Here is a 26,040-nt window from a genome sequence, read left to right on the forward strand (position 1 = left end):
CTTATAAAGGTCCCTTAATGCTACAAAGAGAACATACCATACAGCTTTACTACAGTGAAATTCCAGGAAAGGTAATCAGCTTAAATTCTCCTTAGTATCTGTTGTCAGAAAATTCTTAGAACCTACCAAATCTTTACAAAGTACTAATAACTCAATACAACAAAAAATATGTAAGGTTTTTCTTAATACATAATTAATACAAGGACTTTGTACTAACGATAAATAGTTTATGTGGTTTTACTGTATTCTATGCAATTACTTCGGCATTAAATCTAACTAGTACAACTCAAATTTATAGGCTGCTGTCAGTCAACTGTAAAATGTAGACAACTCCACGTATAACAAGTCATCTGTCAAAATTCCAACCACCAACCTATTAATATCCCCACTTTCTCCCTATCCCTGTACCAAGAAATAAAATTACAGAATCTCTATCAAAAATGAGCAAAGCTGTTGCAAAACCAGTAAACTATAAATAAATAAAATTGAAGACACTTACAGTTAATGTTACGAAATCATGCACAGTACTACTAACACTTATCTGTTCCACAATCACATATACTACATGATCACTCAAAGAACATACCTAATCTAAATAATTTCAAGTCGAGCATATCAAGCATATAAATACTATAGATATTAAAGGGAAATATAGTAAATATTCACCAACTCCAAAGAAATAATGACAAGATATGTTGCACTTTACATAAAAATGGTCCTAACAGCTCAAAAAATGCACAACCCAATATAATAGAATAAACACTACCATATAGCACAATATCCATACGAGTATTCCTGCTAATACTGCTAAATACTGTACCTAATCTCTTCTCCATTGTTTTATCAAAGAGAACTCTAACAGGTACCTCTTCTCCATTGCTTTATCAAAGAGAACTCTAATATGTCCAATTAACAGTTGGGATAGCCTTTGACCATTGTGAGTTTTCATAAATATTCCTACTTTGAAATATTTAGGTTACCTGTGATAATTCTGGATTGTCTGCAACATAAATTTTTTTTCACTGCTTCAACCTGTTCTGTTCTCCTTAGCTCCTGAGGAAATGCAAACTCGAAACCTCAGAACAGATATCCCAGAATGGAGGACTAGCTCCTGAAGAAGTCTATTCATTTTCCAGCTTCCCATTGATACATAACTTGAACTTGGCTGTTTGCGCTTATCTTCATTAACTCAATCATCGAGATGAGAGTAGTATAGTATAGTGATTTTAAAACAATATTCATAGTTGTTACAAGTAGCAGTTCCAATCACCTGTAAAATTCATTCATATATCTTGTGAACCTTGTGTTATCTTTGTTCTGCAAAGTGGCCTTTATTAATAAGAAAATTTCTCCAGTAAAGAAGTATCATCATGGGGCAATGCCTATCCCTTAAAATAGTACTGACAAAATTGTCTTCTCTTTGTTCCAAGTAATGTAAAAATCCTTATCCTAAAGGAAATTATATCATAATTTTGAATTAAATTGTATTTTTCCTAACTATACAAACCTGGCTGTAAGATTTCTAACAAGGTAGTTTGGTAGTAACTGCTTGTCCAATGGTCGGGAGTCCCGCCCGACTGGAGGTAAACATATCACTTTGCTTTAGGCCCAGGAACAGAGTGAGGGGTGGCATGAGGTGGGACTACGTGTAAAGGATCTCAGGTTTGTATAGTTAGGAAAAATACAATTTAATTCAAAACTGTGATTTGCTCCGACACGTAATACAAACCCTCGGTCCTTTACATAAGAAAGACTCACTTATTGGTGGGTGGAATCAGTGTCTTGTGAACACACTGGTGTTCGCCCAACCTGGGTTCCCTCCCTGGTCGTAAGAGCAAAGGGGAGGGGAACCTAGCCTCTGTCCAACTGATCGGAGGTTGCACCGTAAGATCAGTGGTCAGACCTCTGGACCAATTCATAAGAGGGAGGCAAGCGTGCCTCTTATGAATAGCAAGCAAGAACTAGGTCCTACATAAGAGCCAAATATAAAGTCTTGGGTTTGTCTCTCACTGGTGTCCACTTCCCCCCTTGTTAAGGAAGGGACAGATAAATGCTTCTATCCCTAATGAAAGGGATAGAATGGAGCTCGGTCACGTAGCTACCTGCATCATCATCCTGTCCAGCGTGGTGACGACTGCTACCCTCTACCCGCAGGGAGAGGGAAAAGAAAAAGAGGAGGAAGAGAAGCCAGTCACACTCTCATTCACTCTCCATTCACGCAGTCTCACAAGGATGAGATGCTGCCTTGTCCAGTAAAGAAGCTGCGTAAGCTACACAACTTGTTGAGCAGCCACCATGGGTCCCAAGGATAAAGTGTCCAAGGACCTGTGGGCAACATCCCAAAGGTAGGAGGAGGTGAAGGTGGTCTGGTTGGCCCAAACCCCTGCCTTAAGTACCTGTACCATGGACAAGTTCTTGTGGAATGCAAGGGTTGGATCAATGATTCTGACTTCGTTGGATCAATGATTCTGACTTCGTGGGCTCTCGGATGAAGGGTATTGGTGTCAGCACTCCTGTCTGAGTCGTATGCCTTCCAGATTACCTCACGAAGCCAGAAAGAAACAGTTCTTGGACACTTCTTTCTTGGTAACCCTGATGCTAACAAAGAGGCGTCGAGTTTTCTTCCGATAGCGCCGTAGCACCCTCACAGGACAAAGCAGCACCTCATCCGCACCAAGCACGAAATCGTGCATAACTGATTCCCATCCCCTCAAGTGTTTAACATAGAAGGAAAGACCGTGGAGTTGTCCTACTCTCTTTGCTGATGCCAGGGCCAGCACAAAGACGGACTTGAGGGTCAGATCCCTGTCTGACGACTCTTGGAGCGGCTCGTAGGGTCTGCGAGTCAAGCTCCTAAGGACGAGTCACATCCCACCCTGGGGGCCTGAGTTCCCTGGGTGGGCAAGACCTCTCGAAGCTCCTCATTAGAAGTGATATTTCCATGGAAGTGGAAATGTCGACTCCTTGCAGTTTAAGCACCAGGGCCAGGGCGGCTCTGTAGCCTTTAACTGCGGAGACGGAGAGGAGCTTCTCTCGGCGAAGAAAGAAGAGGAAATCTGCTACCTGCTGAAGACGGACCACTTTCCCTGGTATACTGCTGCAGAGGGCTGTCTGAGGTAACCAGCCATCTCTGTTGCTGCTCGGCGAGAAAATCCTCTCGCTCGCAAGAGATGGTGGATAACCACCAGCCGTGAAGACACAGGGACTGAACTGCTTGGTGGTACCATTCCATGTGCGGTTGGAACAGTAGGTTGTGCCAAGGGGGAATCTCTCGCGGTGCCTCGGAGAGAAGAGCCAGCAGGTCCGGATACCATACCAGCCTGGGGCCATTTGGGTGCCACCAGAATAATCCGAAGATTGCTGGTGATCAACACTGCTGATCACCTTGCGAAACAGGCAGACCAGGGGAAAGGCATGCACTACAAGGTTGTCCCACAGGTGCTGGAACGCGTCCTCTGCAGCTGCCCATGGGTCCAGCACAACTGAGAAGAAAACCTGGAGTTTTCTGTTGTGCCGGGTGGCGAACAGATACACAACTGGACGCCCCCCCAGGTCGAAGAGCCTTTCCGCTACGTCTGGGTGTAGAGACCATTCGGTCCCAATCACCTGATTCTGGCGGCTGAGCTTTTCTGCCACTACGTTCTTCTTGCCTGGAATGTATCTGGCTGACAGCTTTACCAAGTGAGTTACGTACGGCCCACTTGTGCACCTGCATCATCAACTGGTGCAACGGGAGACACACCAGGCCCCCCTGCTCATTGAAGTATGCCACTACCGTGGTGTTGATCCACTGAGTGTCCCATCAGTCGTTCCCGGAACTCTTGGGAGGGTGAGGAACGCAGCCTTGAGTTCCAGGAAGTTGATGTGAAGGTGCTTGTTGTGATGGTTCCACACTCCTGCAACCAGCAACTCTTCCAGGTGTGCGCCCCAACCCTCGGTTGATGCATCTGAGAACAGCAGCATCTCCGGAGGGGGAGAGCGCAGGGGCACTCCTATCAAGAGGTTCCTGTCATCTAGCCACCAGGCTAGGGATGTCCTCCCTTACTTCCTCCATGAGAGGAACCAGGAAGGATTGTGGCTCCCATGCCTGTAACCAACTTCTCGAGAGACATCACGACCTGCCATTGCTGAGCTGGCTGTTCCCGTAGAGACAGGAACCGTCTGGCTGCCTCCCTGAATCTGCTGATCCACAAGGCTGCAGGGAAGACTCGCCCTGCTACCATATCGATCAGCATGCCCAAGTACTTCATCCTCTGCTTGGGCTCGAGATCTGACTTCTCGAAGTTTACCATGATCCCAAGATCGCGGCAGTACTCGAGGAGTCGATCCCTGTTCTGTAGCAATTGCGAGCGGGAGCTTGCCAGGACCAGCCAATCGTCGAGATACCTAAGAAACGTATCCCTACCGAATGGGCCCAAGCCGACACCAGAGTGAACACTTGCGTAAACACCTCTGGGGTGGTTGAAAGACCGAAACAAAGTGCCCTGAACTGTTAAACCGTCCCGTTGAGGATGAAGCAGAGGTACTTCCTGGAGGACTGGTGGATGGGTATCTGGAAATACGCATCCTTCAGGTCCACCAAAGCGAACCCTCCTGTCTGGAGACGAGTGAGTCCACCTGGCCCAACACACTGTCGGCCAAGGCTGATCGCGGCAGACCCACCGTTGTCCTGGGTTCCCTCTTGGGTCCCCAGAAGGACTCCAGCCTAGACGTAGGCTCGGAAGGTGGGATCGGCGATCCTTCCCCAAGGTCATTGTGCTGACGAATCAGCGCAATTACCTCGGCAAAAGACCTCTGGATCTCGAGAGTGACTGCGTCCTGAGGAGATGGGCCATCAAACCCATCCAAAGAGAACGCCTCCCGAGATCCTCCTCTTTCCACAGGAGGAACCACCACAGACCCCTCATGGTCTCCTCCAACCACTTGGGCGTACGATCTGGTCAGTCCTAGGACCGTGCCGGGTTCGTAGGCCCTCATGGGGGGATCGCAAGAAGCACACTCCTCTCGATCGCTCCTGATCACCTCGCTCTTCCCGATGTAGCCCAAGGAAGTTGAAGGGATAGGAGAGGCAGACCTGATGCTCCCCCCCTCGCCCACCGGCAGAACCGGTGTGCTTGGCGATCGAGCTGCAGGCCAGGGGAGAGCAGCTGGACCGAGAACAGCGGCGACGGCCCAGAGCGTCAGAAGAGTTGCTGCTGGTCCCCCTCTCCGACCAGTCCTGGTGGGAGCAGCGGTCAGGGGACCGGCAGAGTCCGCTGTCGCGGTGGGAGCATGGCCTGTCCTCACGGCGCGCCACGCCGCCTGAACCAGCCGAAGCTGGTCCTGGCAACTGAGGGGACCTCTTCCTCGCCTCAGCCCGCGGCTGGTCTGGGACCGTCGCATCAATCCTGGGTACCGGCGGCTCGCCACAAGAGCGATCTCTGGCCTGGCGGGAGTCACCTGAGTGACTCCCGCCAGTCTTCCGCTCCGTGCCTGGATCCTGGCGCTAAGCGGGCTCGGCTACCTGGACCTTGGCTGCACGGTCACCCGCAGGTGACCAAACACTCGGTACCTCTCGCGAACGAGAGGCCGAGACAGATCCTGGGGCAGGGGCAGAACTACTGGCGCCAGGCGAGGCGGTACTGCTGTTAGCCAGTACTCCTCTGGTCTCTGTCTTCTTCTTCCTTGCGGAAGGAGAGACGGGCCCCATTCCCGAAGGAACAGGAGGACCAGCGGAAGACCCAACCGTCCCACCAGAGTGGGGCGGACCCTTAGAAGTCTCAGAGCGAGCCTTCTGAGGGGAAGAGGAGGCTGCCTTCTTCCTCGGCTGTGGGGCCTTGGAAGTTGAAGGGGAAGAGGCAGCTGCAGACAACGACGACACCTTCCTCTTCTTCCTCTTCTTCTTCGTCAGCTTCCTCAGGACCACCGTCTGGTCTTCCATCCAGGACGGAGCCGGGACAGTTGCCGAAGCAACAGGGCCCAGCTGCACCTGTCTGGAAGGACCTGGGGTGGGGGCAGCAACACCACGGGCAACAACGATGGCGGCAGGGACTGGTACTGGAGCGGCAGGCACAGGAACAGGCGGTGGAACAGGAGCCAGCGACACCTTGGGCACTGGCGGCAGGTCGAGTGGGGAGGTCTTGGGACACCGAAAGTCGGGGGCTGGAGCAAAAGCAATGAAACCGGGTGGCGGGGTAACCTCCCTCCTCTGCGGGACCACGAGCGGAGCCTGCACCGCAGCTGTCAGGGTCACCATGGCCACGTGCTGCATATACACAAGATGAGGGGGAGCAGCATACCCTGGCGTCGACACGGTGGTAGTCATCGACGTCTCAGGACCATGAGTTACTGGCCTGGAACTCTGTGGGAGGTGGTAGAGAAGCCCCCGAACGCTCGGTGTCCCCTGGAGCCCCAGCGAGTACCAGACCTGGCCGAGATCATCATCTCCGGCAGAAGCACCTGAGGAGGGAATGGTTGGGTTAGTGGGGGGGGGGGGGGGGGGGGGGGTGGGGGGGGGGGGGGGGGGGGACAGGTCCCACCCCGAGCGAATGGAAGACCCCGAGTACAACTGAGTGTCGGGGTATCACGCTCCCTCCTCCACGCTTGACTGATCAAGGGAAGAAAAGGAACGCGACACGCCTCCCGAAGGGAAAGGAGCTATATGTAGGAGCTGAGCCGGAGGGAGGAAAGAGGAAGACATGTCCGTAACCAAGGGAGTCGCTGGAGAGTTATCCGATGACTCCTTGGCCGGCTTATGCACCTTCTTCCTCACCTCGTATCGCCCCCACTGCTCCTCCGACCACAACACACATAAATCACATGGGTCTGTGCGAGAGCATTCTCCCCCTCGACACCGGGTACATACATCATGAGGGTCTACTTCTACAAGAGACCGAAAAGCACCACATCTGCGGCCCTCCACACCAGGGCACAATCTGCGGCTGATGGGGGGCGGGGTGGTCTCTCAGGCTCGCGGGAATCCATCACTAATCACAATGATTCACGAGCAATCACAAAATTCAAAACAATACAAAATACTTATAGTCTTCCAATACAAGCACTCAGTAAGAAAAAGCAGAGAAAAATTCCTTCTATCGAAGAAGCTAAGCCTACGAGCAGCAAGCAGAGCGGCGAACTACACATCTGTCTCCGTATGCGGCCGAAAGCAAAGTGATTCTTCACCTCTCTGTTGGGCGGGACTCGCAACTACCGGACAAGCAGTTAACTATCGAACCCCTTGTTCTAAGCTTACGACCGGTCCAGCTTGGTGCTGATTACCTTCCTATTGTTAAAGGACCGAGGGTTTGTATTACGTATCGGAACAAAGTGCGTTTCCGATGTCAGGCTGCAGACGGCTAAGTAAATTTATGAATTAAAAATCACAATGAACATGCAACTTTTCTGTGATTCTTTTAAAAAGTTGTACATTACTGTATCCAATAATGTTTATGTATTCTCATGTTTTTAAAAATACTAACAAAGCGGTCAATGTTTTGGTTTCGAAATCAGCTGATGGTGAATACGAGTTTAGTTCGCCGTGTTTACGATTTATTTCGCCATATTTAACTCAATATGGAGCAAATTGTCTTGCTTCTAGTTAGTTTAAAATATCTAGATACTTTACTTAAATGAGACAAGGTAATTTGTCATTATACGACATGTTTATAAGTCAAAATATGTATTTAATACGTCTCATGAACTAAATTATTTTTTTCATTAACAGACTGCGTTGTGGGCATGTTTATTGTGTAAAATTACGTGATTCCGTTCAGTATTTTCACTTGATTTGATCATAGTATGAGCTTTACCGCCAGTTACGATACTTATCTTTTATCAGCGTGAAAATAACAGTAAAATGCGTGTGTGGAGAGGCGGTAACTAGGGAAAAACTGTCGTATGTTCAGCTGGACACATTCTTTCTTGCTCAAGTCGCTTCCCAGTCGTTTTAGTTGTGGGTGGTTGTAAAGTCGATCAGTCGTAACTCGCATAGGTCGTAAGTCGACAACTAGCTGTACACAATACATGAGGGTCCACACAGTCAGTGGACCTAAAGGCCCCACACTTACGGCCCTACACACCAGAGCACAATCTCCAGCTGGATGGGGGCGGGGGGGCTTCTTGTCTTCGTGGGCTTGCATGATTATCGATGCAAACCGCAAAAAGCAAAAAAAAATAACAATAAGTACTTACAGTGTCACGCACACTAGTAATACACAAGGAAAGCGTTGAAAATAATAGCTTCGTTGTTGATACAATGAAAATCTCACGACGATGATGGGCAGAGAGGCGAAAACGCGTCTACATCCATCAGCGGCCGAAATCAAAGTGATATGTTTACCTCCAGTCGAGCGGGACTCCCAACCATCGGACAAGCAGTTACTACCGAACTGCCTTGTTAGAAATCTTATGACCGGTCCAGCTGGCGCTGAATAGTAATTTCTTATGTAAAGGACCGAGGGTTTGTATTACATGTCGGAACAAGTATATTTTGCATTACATTAATCTATAAATTGAATCAAGAACAACCAATTTACCTCTGGGGCCATAAGAGCAGGATTCCCTTGCCTTGGGTCTGCTTCTCTAGATGCAAAGGGAACAGTCATACTTGAATTCTCGGCCACCAAACTACATCCAAAGTCTGTCAAGACTAGCAATGGATATTGCCATCCTTCATGAAGTGATATCAAAATGTTATCTGACTTAAGATCCCTGAAATAAAGAATAATCCATATTATTATTTTCAAAAATCATGTCATCTCTATAATGACCAACAGATAACAGTACAAGATTCACAGTATAAATGCCTGTTGGTGTCTGCCAACTTGACTGTCAAATAAGTTTGACATTACCTTGCTTCAATTTACACTTCTTAACAAAAGCATTAGGGCAAACTCTATGAATGACAATAAATTTGATTCAGTGATCTTGTTAAATTACTTTGACAATAATAACAAAAGTTATCCAGACTTCCAAGCAAGCTTATCAGTAGACGGGGATATCCTTTATAAAGGTACTGGTAATATGAAACAAAAGCTCTTGCCTACAAAAAGATACTATTTCAAAAATGAACACAATCTTGATATACAACTTGCATAAATACCCTGAATTCTTGTGAATGAGCTTTGAAATGTCTTAAAAAATACAACACAGGACTGCAAGCATGCCACTAACTGAACTTTAAAAGCCCTTTTCATCCCCACATATACCATCTGGTGAAATGTATTACATATTATTATCAATAAAGTTTTTCATTCATAAACCAGTAAGAGGGAAGACTTTACCTGTGAACAACTTTATTTGAGTTTATGTGAAGAATGGCTTCCAGCAACTGCGTCAGTAAGAGAAGGGAAGTGTGACCTGGCATCTCGTTCTTCTTAATATAATCCCTTAGGCTCGTGTCGTACCTAACATCACATCAACGAACAAGAAAAATAAAAAATTAAAATCCAATGAATTAACAGTAAGAAAAAAAACATCCACGCCATATTTTTATGTCAAACAGTAAATGTGATACCATTAGAACATTAGAATTCTTTATATGTAGTCTTATCAACCAATGAATAGAATATTAGAATTCCTTATATGTAGTCTTATCAACCAATGCAATCATTCTTAACTGCCAAAAGGCTTTGGCCCACTTTTTTTTTTTTTTTTTTTTTTTTTTTTTTTGTGTGCAGTACTTTAGATACATACCTTTTCATGACACAGAACATACTCATGTTTCTTCCATAGCCTCTGGGGTTCAGTCTAGAAGGCAATGCATCTGGATACAACTTCATTGAATCCTCTAAAAGAGGAATCCGATCAACAAAAACACACGGCATCTCTACGATGTTTGGATGAGGAGGTATCCTAATAACTTTGTTACAAAACCTAATGGCATGAAAAAAATGCAGATTGATATTCATATCCAAGAAGTTAAATGTGTAATAATTAACAACGTCATATTGCAATACCCATCATACTAAATAGAAAACTAACATGAGGGATTAATCTCAATCTTCTTCACTCATTGCAAAGATCAAACAAAAGAAATGCAAAAGTACTTACAATCACTCTGATTTATACAGAAAGAGAGGGCAAATACTCAAACTCAAAGCAAACGACAAAGCGGGCAGAGCGATGACGAGCACGTCCTTCCCACCCACGGCCGAAAGCAAAAGTGATTTGTTTACCTCCCAGTCGCGCGGCGCGCGACGATCGGACAAGCAGTTAACTACCGTTCTCCCCTTGTTCGAAGCTTACGACCGTTCCAGCTGCCGCTAGCTACTTCCTATTGTTAAAGGACCGAGGGTTTGTATTACGTATCGGAACAAATATGGAATCGAAAAATCTGTAAAAAACTGAAACAAGTGAAAAATAAAATTCCAGATATAAGCATTAAAAATATGCTAAACAATATGCGTATTGAATGGGAACATTTTATCTTTAGTAAACTATTGGAACATGTCAACAGGCAAAACTGTCAAAGCAATGATCACCTTTCCTGAAGTTCAAGCTGCTCTTCATCCAACTGCAAACTCCTGGCTGGTAGCATTTCCTTGTACATTGCCCTCAATATTGCAGGCGCATTTGATTCGGCCTCATAATTGAACATCATTTTAACAGCTAATGGATACTTCTCCATGTCTGTTAGGTCTCTGTCAGCATCTTCTGTAGTGAAGATAAACTAACATTGATGAAACTGTTCGTATTACCAAGACTGATACTGTACTGCAATAGCATACTTACCCAAATCTTCAACGAAAAGCAGTACTTTTCTCATCACTAATACATGATAGAATAAAAAATTCTTTAACTTAATTCTCCTAGCATCTCCTATCTTTAAAATGTTTCATGTTTAGTATCAGCTCTTTTGAAAATCATGCTTTTGTATTTTACATAAATATTGATATGATTGAGAAATTTTCCTACCTAAATGTATTTTAGACCAAATTTCATATTTCTTAGCATTTGCAACAAAAGATTTAAAAATACTAAATAAATAGAATACAAAGTACGCCAAATATACAAGGTAATGTGCAAGTAATTATATAAAAAATCCACCTAAAGCCTGAGCTACATCTGTTCAGCAAGTGGATACCTTACATCTGTACACTTATGAAGTGAATGTGCATTAAATGCACCACATCCAGGATCCATTAAAGAGACTAGTAACACTTTCAAAAGGATTCTGGACTTGAACATATAAATGACTGAATGTGGAAAGAAACATGCTAAACCAGATATGAGCACCTAAACAATCCATTAACCTTAATACTAGTATAAATTAACTTATAAGTATTGAAAGTACTCTTTTTACCATCAAAATTTTGATCGGAAGCTTCACTGATCTCTTCATCTTCACCTACAACCATCTGCAGAGGCCTTTTCACCCCAGCATTCTCTTTGTCTTCAACCACTTTAAATTTGACTTTCTTTGCATGTTGTGGCTGATCAAAGCCACTGCTCAACACCAACTTATCAACATCCAAACTCATTCTTGATCCACCCACATCATCTGGGGATTCTGAGCCTTGTGGACCAAACTCCCGAGTCACCTCCTCCAGGAACTCTGCAATGGGCTGTGATATTTCTTCATAGTCAACATCTTCCTCAACTGTGGCCTGGTCCTCTACAATTCTTGGTTCCTCCTCTGACTGAACAGGGGATTCAGACCTCTGACGCTTTGGAGGTGGATCCTGGGATTCTTCTTTAACTGAAAAGTTTTTCATTTTATGTTAAATGTGCAATCAATATAACAGTGTTTAATTTGCAACATGTTCCATACAATTATGTACAGTACTAAAATCTCTAAAGACATTCAAAGTTTGAAGTCAGTTCTTCTAAACAAGTACAGAAGCACTGGTAGCAAAGTCAGCGTATAATACTGGCCTAGAACCCATTTCCAGAACACGCCTGAGAATCTGCAATTTACCATCTTTCTCAAGGCCCTGATATACATGAACTGGACACATGAGAGAAATGGAAAGTGTAAAAACTTTAATTTCATTTTGCTAATTATCTTACCTGTATTCCACTGGGCAGAATATACAACAGCATTGCAGCCTTTATCTATTATGGAGCCCAGTTTAAAGTCAGACAAGGAATAAATGTGTTCTTTCTCAATGATTTCAAAGTCATCATCCTCTTCCCCAAAAGATCTGTGCTGCCAAAATTCTGGATTATGCAACCATCCAGCACGGGAAATGGCTTCCTGAAATAGCAGAAAAGTAATCACATTAAAACATCTCTTAATGAAAAGTGGAGATTTGTAATGACATTTTATTATTAGGGCACATACAATTTGAATGTACTTATGCACACAGGTCATCAACAAAAATTCATTTCAACAAAGATAAAAAATAAAATACCAGAAACATTCATACACAAATCCACTGAGGCTATATTTCAAGAACATATACAGCTGAGAATGGTATAGGACTTCAATAAATTCAAATGATTTCTAAAACACATATCACAATAATTTTATTACCTAACTATAATTCAAATGAACTAATTTCCCATTCTCAACGAGATCTTTAAAAATCAGAGATCTGCATACAAAATTGGATCCTTTTGGATGTCTAACCAACTCTTCCTTAGGTTAAAGTCACCCCTTCACAAATTTCCTTGAAAGAAGACAAGAAAAAATCTTGGATCCCTAACTGTATTGGCATTTGAAACTATTTAGTTAATCTGGTGAACAAATAAACAAAATATGGGTGATCAGAATGCCTCCTTAAGTCATTGGCAGCAGTAAAAGTAAATTAATATCTAATGGCTTTGTTCATTTACCATAAGTCTAAATACATCCCTTGAATTCCATGTAAACTGTACATTCTCTCTCTCTCTCTCTCTCTCTCTCTCTCTCTCTCTCTCTCTCTCTCTCTCTCTCTCTCTCTGCCAATACTTAACTTATATGCAAAAGACTGCATTTCAAAGGTCACAAAAATTTGGCTGTCAGACAAAACTGCATTTCTTGGCTTTCTTTGGAAAATGAGAACTGCACGAATTTGATATTGAGAAAAATAAATTAACCTAGAAACCTAACCCACAAATTCCAGTATATGGAAAAAACAATACACCTATTTTGTGTTAATACAAACTCACTAGGATTCTCTCCAAACTAACTAGGATTGTCTTTGAACTTATTGAGGTAATTAGGATATTCTCATAGCATGGGATAATATCATCCTTTCCAATAACCTAGCCTATGGCACATACTTTTCACTGATAAACAATGAACTTCAATGATGGTTCTTTGTAGGGTGGCTATAGCTAGACTCAGTACTAAAATTCCTTAATGTACTTCACATGACATAACACCGAGAAGAAATTTAAATCAGCATGTAGCATAAACAACGTTTAACACAAAAAATCCCATTACAAAGAGGGCTTATCTCTGGTAGTTCCTCGAATTACGTTATGTAAGGCAGTTAAGAAACATTAATACTGCAGAAAATCCTTATCTTTGAGCAAGCGTTAGCACAATGATGAAACATGGATCTTAGGAGATATTGGCTCTGGGCTCACAAGGTTTCCATAGCAAACCAGAAAGAATTTCTTTCAAAAATAATCATTACAGATTTCCTAATGAATAGACACGTCAAGATTCATTCACCTAATTTGTCCTGTTTGATATTCAAAATCATCAAAAAAAGGACTGAAGACGTTGAATATCAATCAGGACAAATTATGTGATAAATGTGGAGAAGTATGAAACCTTTTACTGTACCTCCTTTCACATTTTCTTTCTTCATCTTACTTTCCACCCTCTCCTAACAATTGATTCATAGTGCAACTGCGGTTTTCCTCCTTTTATACCTTTTAAACCTTTTACTGTCAATTTCCATTTCAGCACTGAATAACCTCATAGGTCCCACTGCTTGGCCTTTGGCCTAAATTCGATATTCAACTCAAAACCGTTTCAATGTCGTACTTTTGTCCATTCGGCAAAACCAGCTTGAAAGTGGTTTATGGATCTTTTGGAAAATAAAAATAGTAGTTGTGAAATGTGACCAACCAAACAAAGCCTTAATGTCAGACTTTCATTTTAGAACTAAGAAACAAAGAAACATAAAGTTCTTTTTAATTATTGAATATGTTAATGCAGTTTGGGCAAGCAGAGATGATAGTTTACATGTACATGGTAGAATAAATACTATCAAATGTAAACTTTACACTTTCCAAATATGCTGTATCAAGATGCTGTAAAACGAACGACTTCTTTACAGACAAGTTTGTAAATAATTTGGAAAATAATTTTTTTTTTTCTTTCACCACGTTCCTGGGATACATGCTAACAAATGTGTAAACACACCCATGGGTGAAAACATGAACTTATGGTTATGGACACGGAAATAGATAAATACCAACACCGACCATATTACAAGACGTGGAGAAAGTCACACAACTTGCAAAATCAGGCTAAGCGACATAGTGACACAAGAAGGTGAAAACCTTTAAGAATAAATGTTGAAAGCAACAAGACGTAAGTTCACATCCAATAAAACTTTAGTTACTTATCAATTGTTAAGGCTACCTAAAAGTACGACAGAGGATATATAATCTATAAAGTTGTCTCGCTGACTCAAGCTATTCTGGTACTGCTACTTGTAACTATGGGTGTCTCAACATCATCTCCCCGCCAACATTCCCACTTATAAAAGTGCTTCCGTATCGGCCACTGGCCGACGACCATGTTCTAAGGTTTCAACGTAGGAAAAGCGTAAAAGAAAACACACCAAAGCTTTGTCCTTTCTCCGTGAAGCTTGTCCACGTGATGTAACCGGTTAACGACCAACAACCCCAACCGTTCTCCCACCCAAGAACCCACTCCAGATCCGCCCTCCCAACCCATCGAACTAAACCCGGAACTACGGCACCTTTCATGACAACCAGCCATCTCCTGCTGTGTTGGAGATTACCGTCAGGTGATCGATAAAACGCCCGATACGACCTCAAAGGAGGATCGATGTGTTTGATCCTATCTACCTAGTCGACTTCCGCTGCCATTTTCATCAATGTGACCTCGCCGGCAGGGAACGTCTTCAATGCGCAATAACTACAAGGGCCACGGAAAAAAGGACAAGTATTCTTATCAAACCCTAATTTCTATCAGCACTGTTATTTGCTATGTTATTTCTGTCAGTCTCCGTCACTTTAATATACCGAGATGTTTTGGTTATGTAAAGAAAAATGTCTGGAATCAATACACGGCCTTGGAAACAATTGAAGTACCTGACAACTAGTTTACACAAACTGAAATACGGTACAATTGGTAAGTGCACAATGTTTGAATGTATATATAAATAAGTAAGTACACATACATACATACATACATTTATATATGTACTATATTAGTTTAAAACATATATACTGTAAGTACGAATGTGCGTCAATTTATAAATAACCAGTAATACATACTAATTTATGTAAGCCTTTACCGGAAAAAACCAGTATAAATGAAAAACTAAAAGACAGTGAACCACAATTTTATTCAATTCATTGTTTCATTAGAGTAAATTACGAGCACGCCCATCCTCGCGTTACAGGAGAGCCTATGCAGACGGTGTCTGATGGCTTCTAAATGCCAAGCGTCACCAGTATCACGTCTTGGCAGAAATCTTGACTTAATATTTAAGCCTAGAAAAACCAGACACATTCATTTAAAACAGGTCAAGTATTTTTCCTTATGTATTGAGGATCCACTGTGAAAACCCTATGGGAGATGATTTAGTATATGGAAAATTGGGAAAATTATAGTCTATGTAAATATCCTGGTGTTTTGTGCAGATATAGGCCTAATCTAACTTTCGTTTTCTCTCCTTCAGGACACGAATTCATCGTATAACCCAATGGCATATTCAAAATGCACGTGCAACTCATTCCCTCATTCAACCAACTTCTGAAACAGAATATGTAAAAAACAATGCATGAAAATAACCATAATTTCGATACAATGACTTAAAAAGCTAACCATCAATTCCTAAGGAGATACCACGATGCATATAACAATGGGCGGAAACAGACGCTTTCACATATTCCATGGTCTAGGCTTTTACTTGAGCGAGGGAAAGCGTTTCCACGCTATGAAAACGCTGATGGCAATTATTCTAAATCACTTTAACTGTTAACCTTCGTTTTCAACTATTAAGTGAAAAGCGAAACTTACAAGGATAACTGACTTTGTTAATGTTGTTGTTGGGAGGGGGGTAGGAAAAGTCTATGGAAGAGCCTAAAAAGGTCTAAAAAATGTGTTTCGCGTTGAGTTTAAACATAAGGAATTTTAGGCTAGGATATTTATGAATTAAAATTCAAACAAATAAATAATGTGCATGTTAAACAGTGCAGAAAAATTATTTCTAATAAATTACAGCCTATTTATTTTAATTTTCGTTGGTGTAACAAGGTTCTAATTGAATGCAGATCTCAGCACGTTTTAATTTACGTCAAGTTAGGAATATAATGCTTACAAACTCATGCATGAGGGGAATATCTTGCATGCGTCCCGAGTAAGCTGGAGGTCGGATCACACCCTGTTCTTTAAGTAAAAATACTTCCAGCAAACAAAAGTATCAAATTTACTCAAGAAAACATTCACTGGCAGATCCAGCTTGCCTCTGATAATATATACATGATAAAACAATCACCTTTCCCTAATATGATGAAGATAACCCATAACCCTTTAACCCTTCAATAATGCTTGTTTTTTGTTTAGCTATTTATTAATTTATTTTTTGTTTATTCATTCTCAAATGGAAAAGAACTTTCGACTGCAAATCTTCGAAGAAAAATTTTCATTTTACTTAATATATATATATATATATATATATATTATAATATTATATATATTATATATCTATATATATATACGTAATATATATATTATATATAGATATATATATATTGTAATATATATATTATAAAGCTACAATATTTTGAAAGTAAATGCCAAACATAAACACAACAAGAACTTTTACGATAGGCAAATGCCCAAACGAATGAAATGAATGAATGGTCCCTTCGAAGACTTCTACTCACGGTGTGCGCACAAGCTATGCCAAGCAACACACCTCCCCTCCGTGCACTACTTCTGCCACTCATCAACAATAACTCACCCCTGTCCCTGAACCTGTTTCCAGACCAAGGTTCTGAGCCGTCTCCCCGAGTCATTTATTTAACACTGATATTGATCTCATTTCACTGATTCTAAGAAGTAGCACAGAAGAGAGCCTTCAATTTATTCATTTGCTCTGGAATTCGACTGTCATCTACTCATTTAAAAAAGGCCCATTCAACGGAGTCGGAGTTGGAATTTCCCTACACATGTCCTAAGCTTGTTTAACCGATAGGCATTTGTGTGCCATCGCATAGCACCTTAAAGAGAGCACTTTTAAACACTTGAGTGTTCCTTTAGATTGTGAACATTATTGTACCAAATTCTCTTTGACAGATAGCCAAAAATTCACGCTGCCCCGTCTTATCTATCAGCGTAAAATACACGGCACTGAATGAGGCATGAGGCCCGAATATTTCATTATTACTTCAAATGTAGCCTTACAAATAATGAACTTTTAAACGTGTTTACATTGCACGCTTTCAATCTACAATTTAAAAAAATTTATAAAAATAAAAACTAAGTAAAGAACATACAAATTATCGAAATAATAATAATAGCCTTCTTCTCTTCACTCAGTAACCTTCAAATCGACTCTCGTTTTGTTTGTTTGTTTGTATGGTGTTTTTACGTTGCATGGAACCAGAACCAGTGGTTATTCAGCAACGGGACCAACGGCTTTACGTGACTTCCGAACCACGTCGAGAGTGAACTTCTATCACCAGTAATACACATCTCTCACTCCTCAATGGAACGGCCGAGAATCGAACCCACGACCACCGAGGTGGGACGCAAACACCATACCAACCACGCCACTGAGGCGCTAGAAATCGACTCTCGCCTGCACGCTAAATGTCATCACGTAAAAATGGAACGATGAACTGGTGTAAGACAGAAAGTCATGGTAATACAAGAAACTCTCCAAATGGAAGGCAATATCGTTCATCGTGAATTATTTAACTTGCTATGAAAGATGCATCTCCGATAGCGTTAACAGAAAATACATATGTAGTTCCCTTTGCGGTATTACGGGCTGCTCTATGAGCAAGAGCCAGTGCTCGCATAAGGCCAGCTTAATCAATAACAACCTTTGCGGCAGAAAAGGCTACTGAAGGTTCTTAAAATAGTATTATAGCTCACTGTTCTGACAAAGGGAGGATGCTAACTTTTATATTAAATTTGTCAAAACACTAGACTGGAGACATGACAAAATCTTGCAAAGTCTTCTATTAAGTCCTGCACATGCGACAAGACAAATATCCGTTATGCAGGAATCTAAATCACTGTAAATTATCAACGACGGTAAATATAAATTTTATTTATAGTTATCGAGAAACTTGAATCTTCCACAGAATTTCCAACTTCGAAAGACTCGAACAATTATGTCAAATAAAAATCTAACTGTTAACGCCTCTTAACAAAACGAATATACACACACACACACACACATACACACACACACACACACACACACACACACACACATATATATATATATATATATATATATATATATATATATATATTACTAAAAAATTCAAGCACCCTTCACAAGTTATCAGAAATGTCTCGAAAATCAAAATGAACTTTTAAAATTCATCTACAAAAACCAATCAAGGTATTATGACAAATATAAATGTCGACACACTATACAAAAACAAGCTACATTATATGATAAGTATAAAATACCTCATTAAAATTAATTCTACAAATAAAAAGTATAAAAGGCCTCATTAAAATTAATTCTACTGAGAGAAAATCAACACTAGGTTGAATAAACTCTTCTGCAAATTTAAGGAGCACCAAAATTAGTGACGACCTCATCCCACATTATTTGGAGGACACTAACTTCGACACCACGAAGAAGTGATGACAGTAATATCAACACCAGCTTTGTCATTCAGGAACGATCTACAAGTTTAGCATAACCATAGCATCTTCATATATATTAGAATGGAATGTAAAATTTAGGCCAAAGGCCAAGCGCTGGACCCTATGAGGTCATTCAATGCCGAAAGGGAAATTAAGAGTTAAAGGGTTTGAAAAGTGTAACAGAAGGAAAACCTTGCAGTTGCACTATGAAACAATTGTTAGGGAGGGTGGAAAGTAAGTTGGAGGAAAGAGAATATGAACGGAGGTACAATGAAAGATATGAAAGGGGTTGCAGCTAGGGGCCGATGGGACATTGCAAACAAACTTAAGTAATACCAACAGTATAATGTACCGCGCGAGACGCAATGACCCCACCATCTACCTACGGTGACCTTCATGCAAAGGTCAACGATACGAGCCAAAAAATAAACTTCAGGTCTTACCGGAATAAAAGAAAACTGGTAAAAACAAAAGGATGCGACAGACCCAAATCGTAAATAAGAACACACTCATTTGACAAGCCATAACCACATGCATACTATAAATCAGTCTTGCAACACCAATTGCAAAAAAATATAAATTTAAAAAATCGGGCACTTAACATCATGAACAGGAATCCAAGTGTGAGCATTACTTAAGTTAGAAGAATACTTGAACTCTCTCTAAGATAAGAATCTGGAGCAGTGACACGTTAACATTTATCAGATCACTCACTCACAGCAGGTGTTATGAAGGGATTAACAGCTACTTACCCCGCAGAGCGAGTGAGTCATACCCGACTTCTTGATATGATCAATCAGGCCTAAGTTGCACGTAGACATAAAGCACGTGACATATGAAATTTATGCAACTGCGTGAAATCAACAGCAACGACGTGGCTGTTGCGAAGCCTTTGCTCATGCAACTGTGGAATTTTCTAAATAAATTGTGAATTGTATTGTGAAGTGAATAACCTTGCAGCCTGCGATTACAGACACGATGATACGACTTCAAAACATAAAAGATATTTCAAGCACTTTTATTTTACCGTTTGGTCGACTTCCTCTAAATATCCACACCGCACGGATTTAAAAGAAACAGGTCAGGGAGAGAGAAATATAAGTATAGTTATTATGTAAAAACACACGATCAGGTACGGAACCTTATGCCAATAGAAATGGGTTCTTTGTCCTTAGCCTGCTTTGCTTGCGAGATACCCACGATTCTAGAAGTAAATGAATATGAGGAAACTTCCATCACTGAGGAGTGTCAGGACTATTCATTACATAAAAATTTTGAGTGCTAGGACTATTCATTACACAAAAATTTTGACTCACTGTAGATTAAACTATGAAGAAGAAGAAGAAGAATTGAGACCCTCAGTAAGGATTAAACTACGAAGAAGAAGAAGACTATTTTACATATATTACTTGGCAGTATTACGAACGTGACTGCAGTTTTTGGCTAGGGTTAATGTCAAACAACACTGGTACCTGGAAATTTACTGTCCTTAACCTGGTAATGTAGTGATGAAAACACACCTGCAATGAAATACTGAGTTATTGGCCATGCCAGTGTGCGTGTTCCAGGTTTTTATCAGGGCTACCTTCCCAATGTACACTTCGACCTCAAGAACTGCCGGAGAGCTTATAACCTAGTGCTTGCAACGAAGATCTGGACTTCTAAGCAAATAAAGGCACACGTTACCAGAGACTTAACAAGCAGCAGACCAATATAAGAACCGGATGTCCAGCCATAATTGGGATACGGACGATAACCATTAAGGTTTCCCACATTAAGGGTTAAAATTCTTGAATACAAGATTATGAAAGACATTCTAATCTCAAGCAGCGACTACGCACCACTGCACATGGAGTAGAAAAAAAAACACGAGACCTGAAATTCCTCGTAAAAGAACAGCTTTACAAAACTGCCCGACATGCTATGTCAATTGAGTCTATTCACAAGGCATCATCTGTCAGAGATGTAAATTCTCTCTCTCTCTCTCTCTCTCTCTCTCTCTCTCTCTCTCTCTCTCTCTCTTCTCTCTCTCAATTATCCAGTTTCATTACCGGGATCCAGACAGAAAAAAATAACAGTGCACTATGGTCTTAACTTGAATGGCATGTCGAGTTTAATACCCATTGTTCTCCTGAGAGAGAGAGAGAGAGAGAGAGAGAGAGAGAGAGAGAGAGAGAGAGAGAGAGAGAGAGAGAGAGAGACTATCCTTGCAACCTCCGGTAGCCGATTCAAGACTATACAAGCGTGGACTGAGGCTCCGTCTATATCATTTAAGGGTGACCTACTCACTTCATATGAATGGGAGAACCATCCCACTTCACATTTTTCAAGAAGGACTAACGAATGTTATCCAGGGATATACTGAGTGGGAGTGAGGGTGGGGATAAGGCAGTTGGAAGCACTTGCGGCATAAATGAAATAAGAAAAATCATACAAGAGTACAGAAATACGTAGAAAAAATTACACATCTTGACTGATAACTGTGCTATGAAAATATTATATTCATAAGACTATAATAAAAAGTTATTACGATAAAATACTGAAATAAATTCTCTCTCACACACACACACACACACACACGACTCATTAAGTACAAAGTGAGCCAAACCTAAAAACAAACAATCTCAATGATAAATTTATTCTAGCAATCAGGTCCAAAACACGACTATGGTCATAAGAGGTCAAAAATACCCTTTTCGCCACATGCATTTTGGGGTAAAAATATATATTAATTCTAGCAAATGTTTTTAGAAACATTCGCTCAACCCATAAACATTCTACAAATACTTTTAAACAAGTCCTACACTAAAAAACAAAAAGAGGAAAAATAACGAGTTCTACCGCCAAGAGGCATCACACAAGCCAAACACTTGGACAGCAAACGTCTCAGCCCTATTGCAAAATGTTGAAATTGCAGCGGTTACTGCATTCTAAGCAGGTGTCAAAACCTGATACTGATAATAAAGGAGCTCCCCAAACCCATCCCTATCCCCCAAAAAGATTATTATTTTATTTTTTTATTTTTATTTTTTTTATTTTTATTATTTTTTTTTTTTTTGCTCTATCACAGTCCTCCAATTCGACTGGGTGGTATTTATAGTGTGGGGTTCCGGGTTGCATCCTACCTCCTTAGGAGTCCATCACTTTTCTTACTATGTGTGCCGTTTCTAGGATCACACTCTTCTGCATGAGTCCTGGAGCTACTTCAGCCTCTAGTTTTTCTAGATTCCTTTTCAGGGATCTTGGGATCGTGCCTAGTGCTCCTATGATTATGGGTACGATTTCCACTAGCATATCCCATATCCTTCTTATTTCTATTTTCAGATCTTGATACTTATCCATTTTTTCCCTCTCTTTCTCTTCAACTCTGGTGTCCCATAGTATTGCGACATCAATGAGTGATACTTTCTTCTTGACTTTGTCAATCAACGTCACACCTGGTCTGTTTGCACGTATCACCCTATCCGTTCTGATACCATAGTCCCACAGGATCTTTGCCTGATCGTTTTCTATCACTCCCTCAGGTTGGTGCTCGTACCACTTATTACTGCAAGGTAGCTGACGTTTCATTATTATTATTATTATTATTATTATTATTATTATCCAGAAGATGAACCCTCTTCATATGAAACAATCCCACAGGGGCTCTTGACTTGACATTCAAGCTTCCACAGAATATGGTTTTAAATAGCAAGAAATAACAGAAGGCAACTGGAAATAAAAAGTTATTCAAAAAGAGAACAGAAATTAATAAATACAAATAAAAACGTAAGTGAATTATTACAATACGAGAATTGTATTGGGGTAGTAATGCACTTTCAAAGTTCCAGTTGCCGTTTAAGATAACACAGCCATCAATCATCAACGCAACTCAACTCAAATGGTTACAGCTAAGTCGGCTAATCCGTGACCTCAATCCTAGAACATAAGTGGACTGGCAAAATCTGCCTTACAGAATCGATCTGCTTTTATTCAAAAACTATAATATACACTACCAAAATTAAAAAATAAGCATAAACTCAGAAGAGATGGTATACGCAATTTAGGCATATGGCCAAGCGCTGGGACCTGAGTTCATTGGGCGCTGAATGGAAATTTGAGAGTAAAAGGTTAGAAAGGTGTAACAGGAGGAGAACCTTGCAGTTGCTCTGTGACAACTGTTAGAAGAGGGTGAAAAAAAGGAATGCATAGAGGTACAGTAAAAAGGAATGAAAGGGGTTACAGCTAGAGGCCGAAGTGGCGCAGCAATGAACCTTATGATAAAAAAGGCAACAAAAATAACCTAACCAACCATAAAACAGTCACGACGATAATGATTATTGCAATATCTTCCTCGTTACTGTACTGAGAATATAAAAGCAGTTCTGACGTCATCTTATACAGTATCCCACTATTATTGGCAAACAAACTGATGCGATCCTAGTCACGCTGCACGGTCCTCCATTATTTGGCAATCCCTTGCCAACTAGACTTGATCTCCGCTGGCAATTAGTTCCCCCACCCCAACCTTCTAACCCTCCCCAGCTCCGGGGGACGGATTCGGCCTGTAGAAAGACGACAGAGCCTGCTCGATCTTGTTGCAAGCTGCTTGGCAGGGCTTTATCAAGAAATAAACTGATGTTATTCCGGTTATAAGTCAGGGTAGTTGCAATTGTAAAATTAACGCTAAATACCCTACAAAACCTCAAAACTTGCCGTGTTACCTACAACAGAAGTCATTTTAAGATCATGAAAACGGGGGTGCTTGGACATGAGAATAAAATGATATAATTATTATTCAGCTTGACAGAACATAATTCTATGAGAGAAAATTCATGATGAGACAAGCCGAACAGGTCATTCACTTGCACAACAAGCTTTCAGAGTAAAATACCCATATGCGTAGAGCCAAATAACAATAGAGAGAAATCTATGATACAGATTAAGTATATATACAACCATGTATAAAACAAAACCTTTCTAAACAGGCATTAAAATGAATGACCAAGAGGACTCTTCGTGACAATGCATACTATCATTTTAATACCATTCAATTAAATGTCAAGTTCATCTGGACCGACGTCAAAATATACATGGGCATGTCATGACAGTTTGAGAATGAGCGACGGTTCTTCAGAATGTATACACTCTTTAACCACTCCCATCTGGTATGGCCAGGGTATGCGCTTCACAAAATGCCAACTCTTATATAGGGAGGGTGATGGGAAGGGCACAGCAGCAGGTGTGGAGCAGACTTTTGTCTCGCTGATCAAAGGACACGAAGCATTCCGCCCCATCCTTTCGGTATGTGGGATTTATTTTGAAAGTTCCGGTTAGACATTTTTAAAACGAAATTGATTTCTACGCTGTCAAGACTTCAAGATAAAAGTAAAAATATTTCCGACGGGTAATCTATATTAATATCCGATGCAGTGCGCAGAAAGGGAACGCAGAAATCCTTAGGAAATCAGCCTGAGAGATGACCCATTATCCACAGACAAGATGAAACATTTAATTCTGGTCTACAGCCATTGGCAACTTCACCATCTAACACAAAACTGGACACTACTCATTTTATATATATATATATATATATATATATATTATATATATATATATATATATATATTATATATATATCTATATATATATATATATATATATATATATATATACTATATATCTATATATCTATATATATATATATATATATATATATATATATATATATATATATATATATCTATATATATATATATATATATATATATATATATATATATATATATATATATATATATATATATATACACATATATATATAAATATATGTATATATATATATATATATATACATATATATATATATACATATATATATAAATATATGTATATATATATATATATATATATATATATATATATATGTATATAAACACTACAAATATTGTTTTTTCTCGCAATATAAAACGATATCATCATCAAAGAGGAACATCTTCCATTCAGTTATATACCAAACAAACTGCCCAAGACTTGAGTGTAATGAAATAATGCTACAAGCACAGATCGACAGCCTGATAGCACAAGCAATGTCGTCTTCCTGCACTTGCTAATCATCCAAAGCACAGTTGCCTTTTACTGAATGAGAGTATACAAGCATTAAGATGCAAAGAAGCTTTTGTTAAAGCAAAACTTGTTCTTTTCCGATTGTTCAATATGTGAGAGAGAGGGCTTTTGATCAGTGTGATTATATATACATACATACATACATACATACATACATACATACATCATACATACATACATGCAATACGTACATACATCACACACACATATAATATATATATATCTATATATATATATATATATATATATATACACATTGCAAGGTCAAGTGAAAGAACGATGCTTACAGTAAACCAAACAAAAATAACTAAAAATACGTCTTGATCAATAAATAAATGCTCTTTGTCCTACAAAAACCAACGTATTTACGGAATCACAGTACATGCAAGCACAAATATAACAATTTGTCGAAAATGGTATTTTTCCTAACTATACAAACCTGAGGTCCTTTAACAATAGGAATGTAACTTGCGGCAGCTGGAACCGGTCGTAAGCTTCGAACAAGGGAGTTCGGTAGTTAACTGCTTGTCCGACAGTCAGCGCACACCGCGACTGGGAGGTGAAGAATCACTTTGCTTTAGGCCCAGGAAAAAACAGTGAGGGGTGACATGAGGTGGGACTATGTGTAAAGGACCTCAGGTTTGTATAGTTAGAAAAAATACAATTTTCGACAAATTGTTATTTGTTCCGATACGTAATACAAACCATCGGTCCTTTAACAATATGAAGACACTTCTTGGTGGTTGGAATCTGAGTCAATGAACAGACTGGTGCTCGTCCACCCTTGGTTCCCTCCCTGGTCGTAAGAGCAGAGGGAGGGATCCTAGCCTCTGCCCAATTGATCGGGGTATGCACCACGGGATCAATGGTCAGACCTCTGGACCCAAGTAATAAGAGGGAGGCCAGCGTACCTCTTAAAACTAGCAAGCAAGAAATTGTTCCTATTACAAGAGGCAATATGAAGTCATGGGTTTGTCTCTTGT

General features: G+C 40.6%; 1 protein-coding gene across 1 annotated transcript in view; it reads right to left on the reverse strand.

Annotated features, from left to right (window-relative positions):
- LOC135217105 (serine/threonine-protein kinase Pink1, mitochondrial-like) overlaps nt 1-26,040 on the reverse strand; it is a 73,994-nt gene that overhangs the window by 27,722 nt on the left and 20,232 nt on the right. The window contains exons 3-8 of the mRNA XM_064252798.1: nt 11,989-12,175; nt 11,282-11,677; nt 10,461-10,632; nt 9,673-9,852; nt 9,261-9,383; nt 8,514-8,688 (exon numbers count right to left, since the gene is read on the reverse strand). Of these exons, the coding sequence (XP_064108868.1) occupies nt 8,514-8,688; nt 9,261-9,383; nt 9,673-9,852; nt 10,461-10,632; nt 11,282-11,677; nt 11,989-12,175 (1,233 nt within the window). The remainder of the gene's footprint in view (nt 1-8,513; nt 8,689-9,260; nt 9,384-9,672; nt 9,853-10,460; nt 10,633-11,281; nt 11,678-11,988; nt 12,176-26,040) is intronic.

This window comes from Macrobrachium nipponense, chromosome 7 (genome assembly GCF_015104395.2).
Source record: "Macrobrachium nipponense isolate FS-2020 chromosome 7, ASM1510439v2, whole genome shotgun sequence".
NCBI lineage: Eukaryota > Metazoa > Arthropoda > Malacostraca > Decapoda > Palaemonidae > Macrobrachium > Macrobrachium nipponense.